Genomic DNA, 21,782 nt, shown 5'->3' with positions numbered 1-21,782 from the left:
GGAGTTCCTTGAATATTTTCTTGCAACTTCTCTCCGGCCACTGCTTCAGTCCAGAAGCGCGGTGCTGCTACAGTCGCAGGTTGGAATCCTGCCTCGGGCATGGATATGTGTGATGTCCTTAGGTTAGTTAGGGGACTGATGACCTCAGATGTGAAGTCCCGTAGTGCTTAGAGCCATTTGAACCATTTTGCAACTTCTCTGCAATACCAGAGAAATAGTCATTTACAGATTTTCTGTTATTTACCACCATCTGTATTTTGAAGGTTATTATACTTTGTGTACGTTTGTCAGTTTCCTGTTTTATGACATACAATTCTAATTTACTTTTGTTTTCTGCATTATACATTATTTTATCATTGAATGTTTTTTCCGCAAGCAGTACCCTCCCAGAATATTTTTTAATACCTGTGACAGTAGTTGAGGAGGTATGTATTAGTGTAGTGCTTTTGTAAAGCACTGAGAAACTTAAGTGTTTGAGAGAATTTTCTTATACCCACAGTTCTCCATCTATTTTCCTTGGCTGCTGCTGTTGCAGTGACTAGTTTTGGGAGTGTCTTCTCAAAAATTAATGCAAACAGTTTGCAGATTTTAGAGAACTTAGTATTTACATTGTTTTTTCGCACCCCTTTCATCCCAAATTTTATTTTGTAATGACCAAGAAAAAAGTACATATCTTATATTCTGATAAGGTCCTTTTGCAGGCTTGTAGTTTTATGGCTTTTCACTAAGCGTGTTTTTAGCTTTATTATGTGTCAGTAATGACCAGAAAAACCAAAGTCTCTTATTTATACTTTACAATTTTCCCTGTCAATATTTCTAAGTAGGTGGTCTAAGTCTGATTCTGAACTTAATGATACTTTAGTAGCAATGTTCCAGTTGGGGAACAGTACAGATTTTAAAATTTTGTGATTTGTTCAGACTCAAGCCTAAACTTCCCATATTCTCTTTTAGCTGAGTGATCAATCAGCCACATGTATCCTTGAAGTATTCTACTTACTTCCTCAATAATTTATAAAAAGTTTGAAGAATTGACATAATCAGAATCCTCTACAGTACACATAAGTGCAATTTTTTGTGGAATTTTTTTGTATATGTTGTAGCAGAAACTTCTAAAGTTTGACCATGTTACAGTAATTACATTTATCTGTCACTGTTTTAGTGTGAGCGCTAAAGACCTAAGTATCAAGCACCCAAAAACTCTTTTGAACATCATATTTGTGTGATTGAAAGGAAGAACAGAAATGTGTGCATGATTCTACATTGCTTCGAAGTTGTCTAAATATTGTGGTCATGTGTTTAGAAGAAAATATTTGATTGAGCAGAGAATAAGCGCATCAGCCTCGACTATTAAAATAGCCTTGGGGATCTAACTGTTGTATTAAATGGACAGATTTTCCCAACTAGAGATTCTTTCATTATCCTCTTTTAGTGTACCCATATGCGAGAGATGGGGTGCCAATATTGCTCACCATTCAAAGGCAGATAATAAGTATGAGGATGACACCTCCCATTTAGAAGCCATGAAACAAAATATTTTGATACTGTATAACAATCAGAGGAAAACAGGATTGGTGTGTGTGTGTGTGTGTGTGTGTGTGTGTGTGTGTGTGTGAGTGTGTGTGCTGTTCAGTCAAGAGAAACAATCAAATATTTATGTAATGTTCTTAATATTAATTTATTTTCTGTTTCAGTCTCCATCTCGTATGGACAGGAATGTCGAAATGTTCATGAATGTGGAGAAAGTGCTGATACAGAACAAATGCTTGACAATGCCAATTGTTTACGTCAGATCAGATGTTGATAAAGCTCTCCAGGGAAAAATTAAAGACATTATAAAAAGACACCAGGGATCAATCACAGGTCAGGAGTCATAAAGATTTTTGTTGCTCGATCTTCTGTATAAAAAGAGAACATAGTCTGCTGTAAGGATAATATGTTTGCAACCTCTAATTGCAAACTTGTAATCTTCGCAGTGCAAGATAAATATACAACAGGAAGCTGTGTTTGATATTGTATTGTAATTTCTGATAGTTGTTTACAAAAATAGAGCCCGTAAAACCCACATTCATTTATGTCATGTTTTTCAGTGGAAAGGTTGTTAAAACAAGAGCACTGTGGGTGAAATATACAAAATTCATTAGCATTAGAGTCAAAATTGGCCAGTAAAAGTTGTATTTATATAAATATTCCACAGTTCACTCAACATGCATCTGTTCAGATTTAGAAAATTTTTATCGATTTCAGAATGTTGTAAAATGTAATGTCTCTCTAACATCACAGGTATGGTGAACATCGCATTGCCACCATATGTGAAACAAGGCTTCACATATGACATTGATACACAAATTATGAATCCCCTCCCAAATACCACACAAACAATGAACCTCTCCATGTGGAGTGGTTTGTAGGCTTTAATGATAATATGGGTTACACAGATTGCTGTACCAAATGTGCAACTACATTCAAGGGGTAACTGTTGAGAGGCCAGACTAACATGTGGTTCCTGGTGTGGGTTGGGCAATCTTTTCAGTAGCTGTAGGAGCAAAATAGCTGAATGACTGACTGGTTTTGTCTTTTAATATTAACCAACTTGGCCTAGTTATGCTGGAACTGTGAATGGCAGAAAGTGAGGGACAATTACACCCGTAATATTTCTTGCGGATATGCAGCTTTACTGTTTAGTTCGATGGTGATGGCATCCTCTCGAGTAATGTATTCCACAGGTAAAGGAGTCCATTATTTGGATCTCTAGGGGGGAACTATTCAGAAGGAGGTTCTCACTGGGAAAAACAACGCTGGTGACAGGACACTAAAAGATGTAAGTTGAAACCAGACATCTGGAACAGATGAATTACTTAGATTATTGGGAGAGCCAGCCATGACAAAACTGTTCCATATTGTATGCAAGAAATATGAGAGAGGTGAAGTGCCCATGGACTTCAAGAAGTATTTAATAATCTCAATGACAAAGAATACTGGTAAAAACAATTGCGGATATTACCAAACCATCCATGTAATAAGCCATGGCTGCAGAATGCTGATATGAATTATTTACCGAAGAATGGAAAAATCGATGGAAAAATTGATAGAAATCGACTTTGGGGAAGCTGCATGAGTTGTGGAGCAATTTATGAACACACTAGAAGAAAAGAAAACCCATGTTTATAGGATTTCTAGATTTAGATGAAGTTTTTGGCTTTATTGGCCGGAATACACGCTTCAGAATTCTGAAGGTGCCAGACATAAAATCTAGGGAGTGAGAGGTTATGCGTGGCTTGTACAGAAACCAGATTGCAATGACATTGAAGTGTATGAAAGAGAAGCAATAGCTGAGAAGGGAGTGAGACAGATCTATAATTGTTCCCCAATATTAGTCAGTCTGTATGTTCAGCAAACAGTAAAAGTAACCAATGAGGAATCTTGGGTGGAGGATAAAAGTAAAGGGGGAAGAAATAAAATCTTAGAGGTTTCCTGTAGCATTGTAATTCTGTTAGATACGGCAAAGGACGTGGAAGTTCAGTTGGATGGAATGTATAATGTTCGAAAAGAGGTTATTAGACATCAACAAAAGTAAAACAAGAGCAGTGCCATGATGAGGAATTTAAATTAAGAAATGAGACACGAAAATTATAAGAGGATGATACATAGTTCAGATAAGAATATAATAGAAACTTTTGGACTGTGGTGCTACAGAGGAAAGCTGAAGATTAAATAACTAATGAAGAGTTCCTGAATAGAACTGGAGAGAAAAGAATTTTTCAGGGCACTTTTGAGTAAGAGAAGGGATCGGATGATAGGGCACATCCTGAGACGTCAAGGATTTGTCTGCTGGATAATGTAGGGAAGAGTGGGGAGATAACAATTATGGAGGGAGACCTAGGCTTGACTATAGTAAGCACACGAGTGCATGAAGCAAGAAACGTAAGATTCATGTTTTCTAGTGAATAAATAATTAGTACTGATTTTATGTCAATTTAAGCAATTAAATTTCTGTTGTAAATTGGGACAAGAAAAAAGTATTACGTTCTGTGGACCACTTTTTGTGCCAATTGTGATATTTTTTTTGGCCAATTTCAGTGCTCTTTTTTGCCAGTTTAAATGTTATTTTCTTCCACTTGTGGTATTATTGTGAATTTTTGGTGGTATCTTCTCACAGCTTACTTTTGAAGTAGTATATGTTATTTATTTTTTGTCATTATTTTATTGTTTTACTTTGATAGGTGTATTTTGATTTTGAATACATCAATTAATTTATTTATATTGCTATCAACATGACATTAATTTACATTATTAATGTTAATCCTATTAAATATAATCAGTTATAGAAAGGTAACTTTATAGTCATACACTTGACAATTTTTCAAAACTTCAGAATTCTCTTCCAAGATATCATGTCATTATATTGTGAAAGCAGATATCCAGTGTCTATATTTTGCAGTGAAGACAAACTGCCTTCATCACAACATCAGTAGGCTGATAGAAGAAAGCCAAACAGGTGCCATGTTATGATTTACATGTTTTACATATTTGGTGATTTTTGTATTTATAACTGCATACTATGAAAATATACATTCTGACTGATGGTTTGCATCATTTTTGTTGATATACTTCACAAAACATGTCACAAAATGTGACATTAGTGACTTAAAACTGTTCATTGAAAGCAGGGTATTTTTGTTTAATATTGTATCTAGAGCCATAATTGTTTATGCAGGAAATGAACTGTTATTTTAAGATTACATGCAACCCCCTGTCGCCTTGAGAAAAAAGTTGAAAATCACTTTCAACACTGAGTAAATATCAGTTAGCAGTATTAGTAAACTACTTTACCATGTTTTTATACATGTGCAGGGAAGACTACTGATTTCACATTATTTTCACCATTATTATCTATGTGAAATTTTGTTGTTCCTAATTAAAAGTTGTACTAAGAAATTATTGCACTTCTATGTGATGTTAATACTGCAGACAATTTTCTACTGTTTCCAGTACAGAACTCCCACTCATGTGTAACATGTTGCACCCCTCCTCTCTCTCTCTCTCTCTCTCTCTCTCTCTCTCTCTCTCTCTCTCTCTCTCCCCCTCTCTCTCCCTCTCCCCCTCCCCCTCCCCCCCTTCTCCTCCACATTCTGATGCTGGTTTCCTAAATGACTTCACTCATTTTGTTACCATGGTGCTCTAAAATCCTGAAGTGTATGTTGTATATTGTGTTACTAGCCTAACCAAATATATTTTTAGCTGAGAAACATATTGCTTTGAAGTACATGATTGTATAGAATGAATGTTCCTTTTTCAAAATTTGTTTAGTTATAGTGTGCCTTGAAACAGTGCAGTGTCTTTCAAATGTCTTATGTAATGTGTCAGATAATGAAGAAGAAGCAACACACATAATCTATCCCCCATGCGATCCATTGGAAGAAGAGTATGCACGCCCTGTTATGAAACGTGACCGATCAGTATTACTTCATTGGTACTACTTTCCTGATAGCCATGATACATGGACTAATTTGGAATTGCCTGTTGATCCACCGGATTCACCAGCACCTCATGCTGGACCATGGAGGGTAAGCTTGTGTTAACCTTTCATACCACAAACAAACAGTGGAAGCAAAGATAAAAAAAGTGACAGATAGTGTAAATATCTTTTGTGACTAGTGAACCATATCAACATATTAAATTAGTTTTGTTGCAGCTGGTAATGCTAATAGCACACAAGATACTAAATTAGTCATCCCATATGACATCATGGTAATACCATATAAAACCATATCTAGCCTCAATAACAACCTTAATTCGATTAAGAAGAGAGCCTACAAATTTCTTCATGGTTTGTTATAATTAGCTGAAGACACTGTTTGACGACTGGATCCCATACACGTACCTAATTGCTCTAATATTGATTGCTGAGTTTCATTAGTTTTTCCAAATAGTCCCAGAGATGTTCTAAGGGATTAAGATTGTGTGATCTAGTAGTACAGTTGATGTGCATGAGGTTGTATAGGTGTTTGTCAAACTTGGAATGTATTTGTGGTGCCCTGTGAACATGGTTGATGTCATCTTGAAAGATGGTAGTGTCTACAGCTTACTCATCAGGAAAATGTAGAAGATAGGGCAACAATTTGTCACTGAGAAGACTGAAATTAGTATCCTGGTTTATGTTCATGGTAGCCTGAATGAGGAGGCCCAACTCATGCTACATAAAACTCCTCTAAAACTTTGCAAAATCACTTCGAATGTAAACTACTGGGTTGTCAGTGAACTTGACATCTTTTATAATGTGAAAAGGGGCAAAACCCTGACCAGCCAGACCTCATTATATGCCTCCATTTAGCTAGTGTCCAATTTCTGTTATTTGGTCCATTGAAATGCAGCTTTGTGTGCCACTGTTAGTGGTGGTCTTTTGACAAGTATAACTCCAGATGTCCAATGCATAATGTTCAGTTTGAAACTGGTTGGGATGGACCTGCATTCACTGAGAGCAGCATTTCCAGTTGGTTTTAAAACCAGTTGTCATTCCTTGTCTCCAACCCCTATTGGTTAGGATCTTTTCATTACCATTTTTCTTACTTATATTACATGGATGTGAATGGGACACCATTCCTTGTAGACAGATCGGATGGTCTGTGTTGATAATGAAAAAGTCGAGTGTTTTCATTCATAGTGTAGTTACTGCCACATCCAAACACGGTAGGTCCTTTGTGCCATTCTATGATGTCTCCATGTCGACAACCACACCGTGCTAAATTCCATACAGTTAATTGACAGATAACTTCACTGCTGTGACTTACATCAGCATCATGTGACCTACTGGTACGACTTTTACAGCATTTACAGTCTCTAAAATGCCTTTTCGGAACAGAAATGGTAACTTCTTTTCTCACGGTGAGAACATATTTCCTATGAATAGGCAAGTTAATCCTGCATAAGCTCCTTTCTTCACATCATCTTTCTTCTCAGTGGCAGTCCTCTTTGCTCATTTCCGTACCACATCACTTCACATTCTATAACTGCTTCTCATCATTTTCCTTTCTGTCTCAGAAGTTTAAAAGTAATTGCAGTTGTGTGCCTATCTTACTATCTGGTATAAAGATGTTTGTAGCTTTTAGTAGTGAGAGTTGTGTTGCTTGTCATATGAAATACCTTTCTCCACTGCAGTGATATAAAAATTTAGTTAGTTGAGTGAGATTCACTTCACTTGATTGATGCTATTTTTATTTGTTTATGTGTTTTGTGTTACTTTTTGTTATTGTCATTGTATATTTTTAAAGGTGGTGGCAACGTGGGTGTCTGATCTTGAACAGTACAATGAATGGATGACTGAAGAAGATTATGAAGTTGATGAAAATGGCCGGAAGAAAGTACACAAGGTACAGTGTGGTTGTTGAACCAAATACTTGGCAAAAAATTAATAAGTAAGACAGTAGGATAAGTAACCGTTATTCATGTAGGGTTGCTGTACCATACTAACATAAAAACTAAAGACTAAATAACAATAGAATGAAAGAGGATGGACACACACACACACACACACTTATAAATGCACAACTCACACACAAATAGCAACTCTTCAGTACCAAGGCCTGGCCTTAACACAGCTTTAACAATCAAATTTATTATTGTTAAAACTTGAGTTAATACTTGTGATGGTACTGGTTTTGAATTCAGTAGCTTGTGGAATGAGTCATGACCTAAGGCTGTATTGCAATATGTCGAGTGTCACAATTCATCATCTGCTCAAAAAAGAGAGAAAAGAGGGAAGTTTGCACCACCTGCATATATTTGCATGTGTGTGGACTTAGATTAAAGGAAACAGGGAATGAAAGAGAAGCCTTAAAGAAACTTTATAGTGAAATAAGAACAAAGCAATAACAAAAACAAAGGCAGTCAGTTCAGAAGTGTACAGCTGTGAAAACATTTCTATTTGAAATGTGACTGATACGTTAATCAAAACTGTCCCATTCTATGACAGCAGCCAGTGTATGAGGATGGTTCCAAAAGTAACACATTGAAATTTTCAACTGATCTTGAGCATACTCATGTCAGCCGATACCAAGCCCACCGCTGTAGTTGATTCCTTCCTCTTGGACGAAGAGGTTTATGAGATTGGTGCAGTGTACTGGTTCATTATTACCTTGAAAAACAAACCCATTCTTGACATTTTGGCTGTAGAGTTGGACAAGAAGTTAGAGGATCTTGTCCCGATCCTGCTTAGCTCTCGAGAGTTGTCAGACACCCCTGCATAATACTGACCTCTCTCTGCAGAACTCATGGGATTGCAGGTATAGGATGCACTGTAGTGCCTGGCTGCCTACACATTCTTCTATAACTATAATCAGTTGTCAGACAAATCCTGCACTTGTCAGTGAAGATAACATGACACTGTTGATACTGGTTCCATTCCACCAGTTCCCTTCTTCACTTTCATTGCCTAGAGGCCAAGCTGATCAGATAAAGACAGTAGCATACTGTTTGGCTTGACACAACTTTTCCAGTTGCCTCTAGAAAGGTAGCAGCAGTGTATCTATGTGCCATAATTTGTAGATAGCGGTCAGCTGCTGGTGGTGTTGACCATGTACGACCGTTACAAGACATGTCTTCAATAGTTATGGTCTGCGGGTAGTGCTGGAGTGTTCAAATGGTGTTGCTGTGATACATGTCAGTTCAACACTTCCCACTCAAAGAACTAATCTTTCCATTGAGAGACAATGCGTTCACAGTCCAAACTTGAAATAACTCTTCTTGACCTGTTGACAGACTGAAGACATGTAAACAAGCATTTGAGATTAAGCCATGTAAACAAGCATTTGAGATTGAAGACATGGTGCGCTCTACTGAATTGTCCTGAGAATACTTTATTTTACGGAGTATAAGACGCTACAGACTATATGGTGCACCTTAATTTTTAAATGACTTTTCTTTAAAAAAAAATATTTTTACCATTTTTATTATTAGATTGCAATGTCAGACCTAAAAAAATTCTTAGTTTATAAAACTGAACTGACCTTTAAAATCCCGAAAATCGTCATCTTTCCTCTTCCTCTTGCTCTTCATTATCATTATATATAAGATAGTCCTCACTGCCATCGAGGGCATTTCTTATGCCGCACTACATGAAAGATTTAACAATAATGTTTTCTCTAGACCAAGACTGTTTTATCCATTGACACACTTGTTTGATTGTAGGTCGTCTTAAAGCTCCCTTCAGTGGAAATTCATGTTGGATTTCATCCATCGTCCATTTGTTCCATTCCTCTCTCATATACACTTTAAATGATCTATGTATCGAGATGTCAAGAGATTGCAATTGTGAAATATATTCTCCTGAAATAACAGCAAGCTCTGTGTTTCCCTGTCTCAGTTTCTCTTTCACGGAGTTTTTTGAATGACTACTAAACTGATCTAGCACAAGAAGAGATCTCTTCTTCAATAAAGCATCTTTCCTTCTCTGCCACACTCCATTAATCCATAATTTCATACCAGCATCGTTCATCCAATCTTTGTCATGTACATGATGAACAACCACACCTGGATGGTATTTCAGAAGGTTTTGACAGTGTTTTGCATTTGAAAATGGTCATTGGATTAACGTTAGTACTGTCAGCACAAGATGAAAGGACAACAATGTAGTGCATTTTTTCATGTCCACTTGTTTCTGTAGTTAGTTTTACCACCTATCATGGCAACAGTTCTTTTACTTGGCACGTCAAATGTCAGAGGAATTTCCTCCAAATCTGCTATTTGGTTTAGTTCCTCATTGGTTTTGTTTTGATGTTGAATGATAAAATGCTGTAAAGATAATATTTTCTCTTCGTACTTGTTTGGCATTTTCTGAGATAATTTTGTTTTGTTTCGCATGCTAAATCGATGACGCTTCATAAACCTGAACCACCAACCAACTCCACCATTAAAATCTGTTAAGTTCCACTGTAACTCTATCTTCTGAGCATGTACAGTGAAACCTCACTTTTACACTTTTCAAGAGACTTTAAAAAATGGTGTAAAATGCAGGAAAACTTGAAATGTTGGAAATAACATTTTAAGCTATGCATAGGATACCCTCTTGCATTTTCGCACTTGATGTATCATGTGTATATAACAGGCATCGAAAGACTTGTCAGTGTCTTGTTTATTATCTAATAAAGGTTTATTATGTAAGAAAACCACTGATGTAACTGGAACTGCTAACTGGGAAGCAGGAATGTTTGGCTCAGTTACATATGTCATAATCGATATTTTTGAAAGGCTGCAGCTGTCATTCATTATTTAAATAATGAAATACTACTCTAGTTACATATTTTTTCATGCTTAGCAGGACACTCTTCGAGAATTTTTTCTTGTTGTCAAGTGCAAATATGTAAATAAGTATTTTGTGTGGTGTTCGAATACATGTTAGTCTGCATCTCTTGCACTGTAGTAGTCTTTTTTTTTTTAGGTGTACTGTGCCTCCTCAGTAATATCACAAACCACACACACACAATCTAAATTCACATTGTTTGTTTGTGTAACATCACAAAGAATACATATGTAAACAGTGCACTTCACTATGAGAATAAATTCTCAAAACACGTTTTGCTCGGCATGCAAAAAATACGTAACCAGTGCTGTGTTTAAACTGAAAACATTTGAGCAACACAAAGTGAATGGTGGTGTCTTCAAGTGCTTCAAGTGGCCAAATACCGAAATGCACTAAATATGGTTCAACAAAGGTGTCATGATAATGACAACAGTCACGAAACTGCGTTTATGCAGTAGAGACAGTTTGGAAATGGTTGTGAAATCTTTATTCGAACAAACCTAGTTACTCCCATCAGCCACCACGCCAAGTAGAGCTTGGCAGCAGTGGGAAATACAGCACGAATTGTTCCAACTTTTACACGTTTACCAGTTCAAATTAGCTGAGTAGACTGCCCTGGTATCAAAAAACTCAACCATGTTATATTTGTAAACACCACTGGATGGCCAACATCATGCCAGCGTCATTTTTTTCTTCACGAACATTTTTTCATAATGCGTAAACCATGAGAAAATTATTAAAATGTTGACGCAAAATCGGATGCAAATTAGCATTGTGGACATAGGAAATTTGATGGGAATGATGAAAAATGTCATAAACGGTGGGAAAACATTTAATTCTGGGAACGTAAAAGCAGCATTGTACTGTATTTGAATCATTTTTGTATTACTTCCAACGTCATTTTGATGTCATTTTTTTACTAGCTTGCCAATTGCGGATGGTTCTTTCTGTTGATGAAGAGCCAAAATGCCACTTAGCTGCTCTGTTTCTATGTTTTTTTGCATATGCTAATACTTTCATTTTATAGCACGAATCATTTGAATACCTTTTTTTTTCCATTATGAAACTAGCTACTAAAAAAATATTGTATGTTACTGATAACACAAATCACTTTCAATTCAAGTTCACTGGCACCATAAACCGCAATGACACATCATAGTTAGACAGTATTCTGGGTTTTTGATGCCATGGTGTGAGGAAGACAGTGTTAGCAGGCTTGTGAATCCCCGCAACTCATGTTCGTTGCTGACAGTTGAATCCAGTGTTGCCATATTGAGACAGGTTTTCTGTGGCATTGAATATATGGCCATTTTTAAGACTGACAGGAATTTTAAATCAAACACTGGACTTTAATTAATATAAAAAAGTGACAAATTTAAAGAGCATAAAACTAATTCATACCTCAAATGATTACATTATAAAAAATTCATGGAACTTGTTTTTCTAAACAAAGAATGCTGACTACATAATGCACAAAAAGGCTCAGTGGTAAATCGAGCAAGAAATGGCCATAACTTGGATGCACAGCACTTCCTGTGTGGTTAACTGCCAGTGATAATTTTTTTCTTCACTTCCTTTTTTGTTTAATTACTTCAGGTCGTGAGGTAATGCCACCAGGACATATTACAAAGTCTGTGTTGTTCTTTGATCTTCCTGCGTGAGTTCTCCCCTGAAAGAATCCAGCATCAATATTTTCCTTGTGCCTGGTGTTCTGTTCAAAACAACCTTCAACTAATTTAGCAATGGGTTATTCGTCATCCATGGCTTTTCTTGGCATCTAAAGGTAAGCCCCGAAGGCAGTTTTTCTCTTGGTATGGTTTCTCTGCAAGGAAATACTGCCAGGTCTCTTACAACATTGGTTCATAACCTGGGGGTAATTGTACCTAGGGGTAACATGAAATTCGCTGAGGTATAAAAACAAAAGGGTTTAATTGTGTTTGGTCACAAAATCAAATTATTTTTTGAAATTCGTTACTATTACTATTATTTCTAAGTCTGTCATACTGATTACACATTACCAGTCATTACACTCTTTTTCCTAATATGAGCATTAATGCACGAAACAATGTGGTGCATGTTACTGCTTATGAAATGAATGTACCTCACAGTCCACCCGTCACACATGTACTTTGTGCCAAGCACATATGACAGTAAAACTGAAGAGTGTATGTGTGTATGTCTGCGATCTCTGCCCAGACCTGTGGATTGATTTCAACCAAATTTGGCACAGAAACAGCAGGCCTCACAAGTATCAGCGGTGTGTGGTTTATAACCTCAAAGTTCAGCAGGAGAGGAGATATTGTTGAGCAAAATTGTGTTTTTTCCAACCCCTGGTGTATCGGTTGCCCTGTGCAATGAGCTAGTTGTGTGAGAACAGTATCAGTCTGTTTCAATGACCAGCTTTGCATGGCAGCCTGTACATCAGGGATAAATAAATGATTTTCAAGCCCCTGGTGTGTAGCCTTCCCTGTGTGACAGACATGTCGTTCGTATTCAGTTTGCAACAATGAATGAAATAATTAGAGCACAACACAACAGTCACCATGTAATGCCTACTGCACTGGTATAGGACCTAATTATTATTAGTGGTAGCGGCCAGATACGAGGGTTGGAACTTAAATAGTGGCAACTATTTATTCACAACTGATACAAATGAGTTAATGTTTGCACCTGTTACTGTCCGTCAAAGTAGCCACCAGCGTTGTGTAGAACCCGTTGCCAGCAATGTGGAATGCATATCAAAAGAAATGGGTGTCTGATCAATGTTGCCCTAGCAAATAATTATGCTGTTTTCTTAGGTTGACTGTATGATGTTGATGCATAAATAGTTTTTGTTTTGTCAAATGCTATGGGAGGTTGCTGAGCCAGTGTTGCGGTGCATCCTAATGTAAGCTCCCCTCTCTTTATCATTCTCATGCACCAGCCAGTTCAATAATTTCTTGAGTAATTGGTAAGTCTTCATTACTTTTCTCTTGCATGTAGTGGGGAATCTACTGCTCCAATTCATGAAACCATCCCCGCACTGGTCCCTTAAAGTTTCGTATGTAGAACTGGCATTCTTTAATTTATTCTTCATGTGATGCCAAATACAAACATTTTCTTGTGTGACAAAATTTTCGTACTGCTGCACAGTTGTGTGTGACATCTCCTTCAAAAGTCACCGTTAACTTGAAATTAGTGTTTTATTGTTTGTGTGAACCACAAACTCATTGATCCGTGTTTCTCAGCAGTCACTGCTGTAGTTTGCATCCATTTTCATTTGCTTGAAATTACAGTAATTGAAGCTGCTACAATCTGAATGATTATAATATGTTGACCCCTCTGGCACCTTTCAGCTGAATCAGTAGAAATTATACCACATTGAATTAATACTGTTGGAAAAAGCCACATAGTGGGATGTACATAACATATGTTGACTCACTTGTGACATCCACAGAAAAATAAAACCTGTTGATGGAAAGACAAGTGTATAACTTCTCCCCTGAGAATCGGAATGTACAGTGTTATAAACCATTTATTGCAGTTGAATATTTCTCATAGACCCGAGTATGATATTTGGATATTGTGCTCTTCAAGAAAATGCCATGTTACAAGCATTTTTTCCCATTTTGTGACAAATTCATTGAATAAAATGTTGTTGGTGATCTTGTTGGATTAAAAATCGAGTGCCACACATTCACTGAAAAAATTCCAAATGATAAATGCAGCTCTTGCTTCATTCTTCTTTCATTATGACCAATTTCACAGAAAGCCTCCTTTAAAGTCAAAGAAAATGGAAATACCAGAGATTGTGCCATTCTGATTTAATTGATTCGTGGCTTAATGGTTACTCGTCCAGTGCTGGGCATTAAAACCAAAGAGCCCATTTTTTAATAACAACTTGAAAGAAAATTTCTGTGAGTCATATAAGTGTACCCCATTGCACATCACATGACATAAATGAAAATCTTTCTTTGGTTAGTGAACTTCGAATTATGAATTAAATAATAAAACAACAAAAACAATCAATTTTTGACAAAATAATATGATTGGATAGATAAAAAAATCTACTCACCAAGCAGCAACAGAATGCACACATAAAAGGAGGTTGTAATTAGGCAAGCTTTTGGAGCCAGTGGCTCCTCCTTCAGGCAGGAGGGTTGAAGGGGAAGGAAGAGGGGTGAAGGAAAAGGACTGGAGAGTTCTAGAAAAAGGGGTAGATTTTGGGAAAGTCACCCAGATCCATGAGTCATGGGATAAGAAGGAAAGACTGTCTTTCCTTCTCATCCCATTTGGTAAGTCTCCCCTGAGCAGTGGTTCAGGGTGACTACCCCTTTCCCTAAACCTCTCCGGTCCTTTTCCTTCACTCCTCTTCCTTCTCCTTCAACTCTTCTGCCTGAAGAAGGAGCTACTGGCTCCAAAAACTTGCCTGATTATAACCCTCTTTTATGTGTGTGTTCTGCCGCCGCTAGGTGAGTAGATTTTTTAATCTATCCAATTAAATTATTTTATCAAGAATTAAACAATAATGTGGATATCTTTACGCAGTAGGGATGACTCTTTCAGCTGTGTTTGTAGGTATTATTTTATTTGTGATTGATTTTGTTGAAACGGTACACCAACCCTTCCATGACACCAGGTGATCATGTGGATACTGGGTAATCATCATTGTACATCTCAAAGCAGGCATTAAAAATCAATGTTCGCTGTGCTGAAGATGGTGTGCTCTAACATCGAAGTCAGTGGCAAATAAAATAAGATGTACATATGCAGCTGAAGGTGGTGTAAAAGATATTGTAACAGCTGTCACCCCATGACCTGTCAAACAGTGAATGTGTGCAGATTTAATGTGAATGTTATGATTTTTGAAATGTCATCAGAATTTAATCTGTATATGTTTGAATTGTTTAAAAGTGTTATACCATAAGCCTGGTGCAAGTTATAACGAACACCCCCCCCCCCCCCCCCCCCCCCGCCTTTTTTTTACAGTTACGCTTATCTGTGGAAGACTTGATGAGCCAGTCTGATCCTGATAGAACAAAGAAAAAACCAAAGCGTAAGAGATCACCATCGCCTCCACCAAAACAAGTGAAAAGAAAGAGGTAAGGTTGCGGATGGTGCAGAAGTACATATATTTGAAATATTTAAGAAGCTTAAAATTGTTTTAGTGTGTTGGCTGTTGCCAAAAAGTTGTCATTGTTAATGTAGTACATTATGCTTGTAAAATATGCATATTTTGCCCCAGAATAAATAAGTTTTTTTGTGTGTTATTTATCATTTATTTTGTTGTTTCGATCGTTCTAATTATTTTTCTGATGGAGCGTGCTCGTGGAATATACCAATAGAGTAACAGAGCTAATAGTTGAGAGATGTAAGCTGAGTCTCTCTCTCTCTCTCTCTCTCTCTCTCTCTCTCTCTCTCTCTCTCCTCACACACACACACACACACACACACACACACACACACACACACACACACACCTTACCTTCTTCCCGTCCCCACAACCCTACTTTTATTCTAGTCTGTGAGTTTCTGGCATTTTGTTGTCAGTGCAAAGATTTTTTCTTGCTGAGGTGTTTTTGTGAGAATTGCAGCTGTTTTGAAAGAAATCTTTTTTGATATTTCATTGATTTGACATTCTGCCTGATAATACATGTAGCGGTTTCATGATGTTTTGTCTTCATCTGCACAATATGAGTGTCTTATGTGATCTTAGCTACAGCTGTAGTGATGAAACAATAAAGCTTCTGTGGGGGTGTAGGATTAGAGCAACTCAAAATGATGCCTTATTAAGTATCAGATTTTTTCATGACTAGTGTTATGACTTAGTAGTCAAGCATATGGAATGCAGAATAACATAATGCAAGCAACAGTATTTTCATTGTGGATTTTCATCCACCCCTCATCATAACTTCTGCACGACATTGTTATTTACTACCACTTTTTATTTCATCTTTCAACAGTAGTTTTTGATGGTGGAAGCATGATCTAAAATTATTGGTAAATATTTTGGTATTAAGGAGTGATCAAGAAGAAATCCACTACTAATGGTGTGATTCTGGGTGCTTGCTATTTATTAAATTGGGGAGAACAAACAATTGTGAGTTTTATTTAAGACAATTTTCCCTGTTGTAGGAAGTGTTTTTGTTCAGTTCTTCACATAGCTTCTCTTTCACCTGCTTGAGAGACTCAAGTCTGAGCAGTAATCTGTGCAAATGTCTGCCTTATAAATTCCACAGATAACCTTACATTTTGTAGGAGATTTTGATTATGCAATTGGTGATGGTATTTGGTAATACTGCAGATTTTATTAAGCAAAAGTTGTTGACTGATTTATGGAGTGCAAAAAGTTCTATAATTATAACAACATCAATGCTTTTAAATCCATCGTTGATGTTCTGTGCCATTTCAAACAGTTACTTACAAATTGGGAAATATAGAGGTGACCATTACACCACAATCAGTGTTTGATAATGCTTCTCTCTCCAGCATTTTGTGAACAAGACATATGAGGGATATGGGACCATAGATTCAGAGATTTTTGAACTGTAGTTTGCTTTGGAATACCTGTGACTTGAACATTCCTGCACATTTTCAGGATCATACATTTCTGTCCACTGCTGCCCATTATTTCTTTTGGCCTCTGATTTTATGAAAGGACTGATGTTCATGGTATGTTAACCTTTCTCATCTAGACCAATGCTTTTACCATCTTAAATTTGCTCGAAGCTAAATTGCATTTGAGAATTAAAAGTAAAGGATAAAAAGCTTGTCTGTGGGGCTTATTATTAGCAAGGAGCTAGTGGGCAGTTTGATTTGTCTCAACATTTACATAATTTTTTCCTTATTGTTGATGTATTCATATGATCATCTGTCAGAGCCCTGTTTCTACTGAATTTAAATTATTTACATACTGAATGCACTTTTTACCATTTCTGCATCTCTTTATCCATAGATACTTATCAGGTTTTGATGATAATCAGCATTTGGTGTTGCAGTTCTCACTTGACCATTGACTTCTCTATGACCTCTAGTGGCTAATGGTGCAGGGTGTTGTGGTGGGCTTTGACTTGATTCTTGGAGACTGACACAGATTTTTCTGGGTTGGTAAGAATTGGAACAGGATCCACTCAGCCTTATGTGGCCAAATAAGAAACTGTTCCAATAAATAAGCAGCAGTGTTGATATGCAAGCCACTGAAGTACCATCAAACCAGATTGCTTCCATTTGGCACTCTTTGTCACAGATGATATTGGGAAGATCATGAAGAATTGCCAGTTGTTGTATTGTAACTGAGTGAGATGTTTGTTTTGCAGTGGTCGTAGTCCAGCTGTTGGCATTAGTAAGAAGCACAAAAGTGAAGAAGAGGCAGATGACCTGACCAAAGAGATGGAGGAACCACCTGCAGAGCCCAGCATTCAAGAAGTTGCTGTTCCAAAACAAGGTATATTTCTCCATTAGGCAGTTTCAGCTTCATTTGCAGTATATTATACTTTATTTCTTGTTGATATACTACCTATACTTTTTGAGTTTATGCAAACTGTACCCCCCCCCCCTTTTTTTGTAAGACTTTTTTGGGATGTAAGCCATAAAATAAAAGCTTGTTGAAAAATGGAGGTTTTTAAGCATTTCTGGCGCATTCATACAATTTAATTGCAAGTAAAATATTTGAATGTCGCTAAGTAGGTTTCATATTTGTACTGGTATTGCAATAATGTGAAGGTCACATGTGCTTGTTTCATAGGGTATTAAGATAAGAATTTGAACTGAGAGATAAAATTAAGAAGAAATGTTCTTGACTAGTCAGTGAAACAGCAACACTCGGAGAATCCATGAAATGTTTTTGCAGTTGCAAATATGGATAACCATCGGCTATATGATGGAATGGTAACACTGAAAATTTGTGCTAGACTGGGACTTGAACCTGGATTTTCCATTTATCATGAGCAATCACCTTACCATTTGGCTACCCAACCACGACTCACAGCCAGACCCATACTTCCACTTGTCATCGACGATGTGTCTACAACCTGTACTTCTACATCCATTATGTATATTCCCACATGTGGAGACATTTTACTTGAAGGTCGCTTGCCCACTGTTGGCATATTTATCCGTTGACACCAGGCAAGTAACCTTGAAGTAAAATGTCTCTCCATTTGGGAAAATGCATAATGGATTTATGAGTACAAGTTGTTACACATGTCTGATGACATCTGGACATTTGGGTCTGGCCGGAAAGTTTAAATGACTGGGTAGCCAAATGGTAAGACGACTGGTTGTGATACGCAGGAAATCTGGGTTCAAGTCCAGATCAGGCACAAATTTTCAGTGTCATCATTCCATTAAACAGCTGATGGTTACCCATATTTGCAACTACGAATACATTTCGTGTATTTCATAACAGCTGCAGTTGCATGCATGTTAAAAGGAACATTGCAGCATTATTCGGAATAACACAGGCACTGCAATATTGTATCTGGAGAATCCATTCTAAATTGTTATCTTTCGGAAACAATAGTTCCTTTATAGAGGTCAAAGGTAAGACAAAGGAAGGAAAAGTATTCAGGAAGCGGCCTTGAAAAGAGAAGATGAAGTTGGCCAAAAAAATGATGAAATGGTTCTGAGTGAACTTTGTCACTTTTTTCTTCTTTTTCTTACATTTGTCATATCTGTTGCCTTCCTGTTGGTGTGGCAATTGATGACCTTTTATGTAATGTTTTTATCAGCACAGTTGCAGTTTTCCTCTTTGTAAAAGTGATAGCTTGTTCTTTGTAGTCTTTTTATTAGTTGTACATTAAAATAAAGGCCAGTTGGCTAGAAAATATGACTTTCAGCACTTATAATCTTATGCTTGCACAGTATCATGTGCCTCCTTGTGCAAATAACCAAACCTCCAGATACACTGTTCCTTTCTCTTTATGAAAGTTTAAATGACTGAAAATTCGACAACCGTAAATGTGAAACTTGTCGGTAATTCTGTCTCTTTGCGTAATGTGAATGAAACATTGATTCTTTTTTGTTAGTGGGGTCTCTAATTAGAAATCCATTAAAAGTCATCATAAATTCAAAAGGAAAAAAAGTTCAGATAAATTTAAGTGCATGGAAAATCGTGGAAACTGTGATTTGTGTGTGTGTGCGTGCGTGGGTGAGTGCATGCATGCTTATGTGTGCTTACACCCTCGTACTAACATTATAGTTATTCTAATTACATTATCTACTTATTACAAAGATAAATTACTTAATGTAACAGAACTAACATTTTTAAAAAATTTTCCATCAGTAGGCTCCTCTTCAAAGAAAGATAATGATCTACAGCCTATTAAAGGTGGTACAGTCACAGATTTGGACGAAGAGACAGATAATAAAGGTGAAGATAGTCAAACTGGCAAAAACTCTGAAAGCAATACACAGGTATGTGTAGTGCAGTGAAACACTACAAATGAATATTGCTACTTAGTTTTATAAGTGTTTTGCTGCATTAAATTATTAATCTTTTGTATTTCCTTGTCCAATAGCAGTTGCCAGCTACAGAGGTTTGTCAGGTGTGTAGTTGTAACTTGATTTAAAAACTGTCATTTGTGGCTGTCAGTCTTCATTGTAAATAGTTGTAGTGTATTGAATATATTTTCTCTCATTTCAGTATGTCCAATCGTTTCAGTAGTTGGGCATGAGCTTTAGAAAGTATTTTGATGATCTTTTGTAATCCATTGAGAACCAGTTATTAAAGTTATTCTTTTATTCTTGATGTTATGTAATTAATTGGTTGTACAATATCAGTACAGTGAGTCTTTTTCCTGATTTCATCACAGTTTTATCCAATTAGTTTTTCTATAGTAGTTTTATGATTTTTTTGTGCCATGAAAAGACTGAGAAATTCAGTTCAATACATAATTTTCTATTTTATTTTATTGTGAGTCTCTATAAAATACATGGAGAGCCAAAAAGGACTTCACAACTTTGGGATGATACAGAAATTTATTGAGATAAGTTAACAGCATTGGTAGATGTCTTTTGTAGCAAATGACCTCAAGTTCAATTCATGAAGTGCATCAATATCCCATTCAGCCACCAGGAACACCAGCTTACTGCATATTTAAAATGGCTGCTTTCACTGGTGTAGAGCATGCTTGCTGTGTGTTATGATTTCCTGAAACTAGCTCTGCAACAATGCAGCAAATGTTTGGCATGAATTTTGCATTGAATACTCTAAAGAGCCTCCAGGCAGGCCTACAATTTACTCCTGGCACAAGAACTTTGTGGAGATGGGTTGTTCTCTGTGACATGATAAGTCACAAGGTCACCCATGTGTTGATGATTATGTCGAACAAATTAGGGAGGGATTTGGCTGCAGTCCACAAAAATCAATGCAACATGTGTTTCGCAAGACTGGCATTCCTCGAAAGACTGTTTGGTGATTACTGCATAGATATTTACACTTGAAAGCATACAGAGTCACATCATGGAAGTTTGGAGGTTTTCTTGATAATTGCTTCCCAGGTTGGTGGACTGGCCGTAAAGGGAAGTCGCATGCTCACTTTGCTGGCCAGACTTAACACCACTGGATTTCTTTCTCTGGGGTTTTGTTAAAGACTCTGTGTATGTTCCTCTCCTACCAAACAATTTAGCCAACCTCAAAAATTGAATCTACGCTGCCGTTGTACAAGTTGTGCCCAACTTGCTGCAGCGAGTGTGGGAAGAAATTAATTACTGGTGGGATGTTTGCTACATCACAAATGGCAAGTCACACTGAACCAAAATGACACTTTTCCTTTTATGTGAAACTTGAGGTTGTTTGCTACAAAATGAAACATCTGCTGATTCTGAAAGCTATCTGAATAAATTTTCATTATAATTTAAAAGTTGTGAAGTCCTTTTTGACGCGCCCTTTCTAATTTCATTTAGCTTGCATTTTCTTGCTTACAGCTGTAGGAAATGGGTAGTGGAATGTGTGTAAGTCAGTAGTTTTAAAAAGAATGTTGCAGCTTTGAAAGATACATTACAGAATTAAAAAGAAAAAAACATTCAAAAAGTCTTGTAGTTCATAAATTATTCTTTACATTTTTTGTTGAATGTTTTTAGTATGGATCTCTTTCTTTTTATTTACTTTTTGTATGAAAATTATTTTTAAAATACAATTTAATATAAAGTTATCTGTCTTTTCCAGGATTTTGCATCAAAAGATGATGGCCAAGAAGACAATGTCACTGAGCAGACACACCATATAATCATTCCAAGTTACTCAGCATGGTTTGATTATAATTCTATTCACACAGTTGAAAAGCGTGCATTACCTGAATTTTTCAATGGAAAGAATAAATCTAAGACTCCAGAAATCTACCTAGCATACAGAAACTTCATGATTGATACATACCGATTAAATCCAACAGAGTATATTACCAGCACTGCTTGTAGGAGAAATCTAGCAGGCGATGTGTGTGCAATAATGCGAGTGCATGCTTTCCTAGAACAGTGGGGGCTTATTAATTACCAGGTAAAAAAGTTATTA

At 36.7% G+C, this 21,782-nt stretch overlaps 1 protein-coding gene across 2 annotated transcripts in view; it reads left to right on the top strand.

Moving 5' to 3' along the window:
* The window catches only part of LOC126185370 (SWI/SNF complex subunit SMARCC2), a 78,940-nt gene that overhangs the window by 27,130 nt on the left and 30,028 nt on the right, over positions 1-21,782 (top strand). The window contains exons 4-10 of one of the 2 annotated variants that reach the window (XM_049928124.1): positions 1,692-1,860; positions 5,365-5,564; positions 7,269-7,367; positions 15,263-15,375; positions 17,590-17,717; positions 19,560-19,687; positions 21,441-21,767. In XM_049928124.1, the coding sequence (XP_049784081.1) occupies positions 1,692-1,860; positions 5,365-5,564; positions 7,269-7,367; positions 15,263-15,375; positions 17,590-17,717; positions 19,560-19,687; positions 21,441-21,767 (1,164 nt within the window). Of the gene's footprint in view, positions 1-1,691; positions 1,861-5,364; positions 5,565-7,268; positions 7,368-15,262; positions 15,376-17,589; positions 17,718-19,556; positions 19,688-21,440; positions 21,768-21,782 lie in introns of both variants that reach the window. The other variant, XM_049928123.1, reaches the window with a different exon arrangement.

This window comes from Schistocerca cancellata, chromosome 1 (assembly GCF_023864275.1).
Source record: "Schistocerca cancellata isolate TAMUIC-IGC-003103 chromosome 1, iqSchCanc2.1, whole genome shotgun sequence".
Lineage (NCBI taxonomy): Eukaryota > Metazoa > Arthropoda > Insecta > Orthoptera > Acrididae > Schistocerca > Schistocerca cancellata.
Note: the sequence above shows the minus strand (reverse complement) of the source record. Positions and strands in the feature narration are given on the sequence as shown.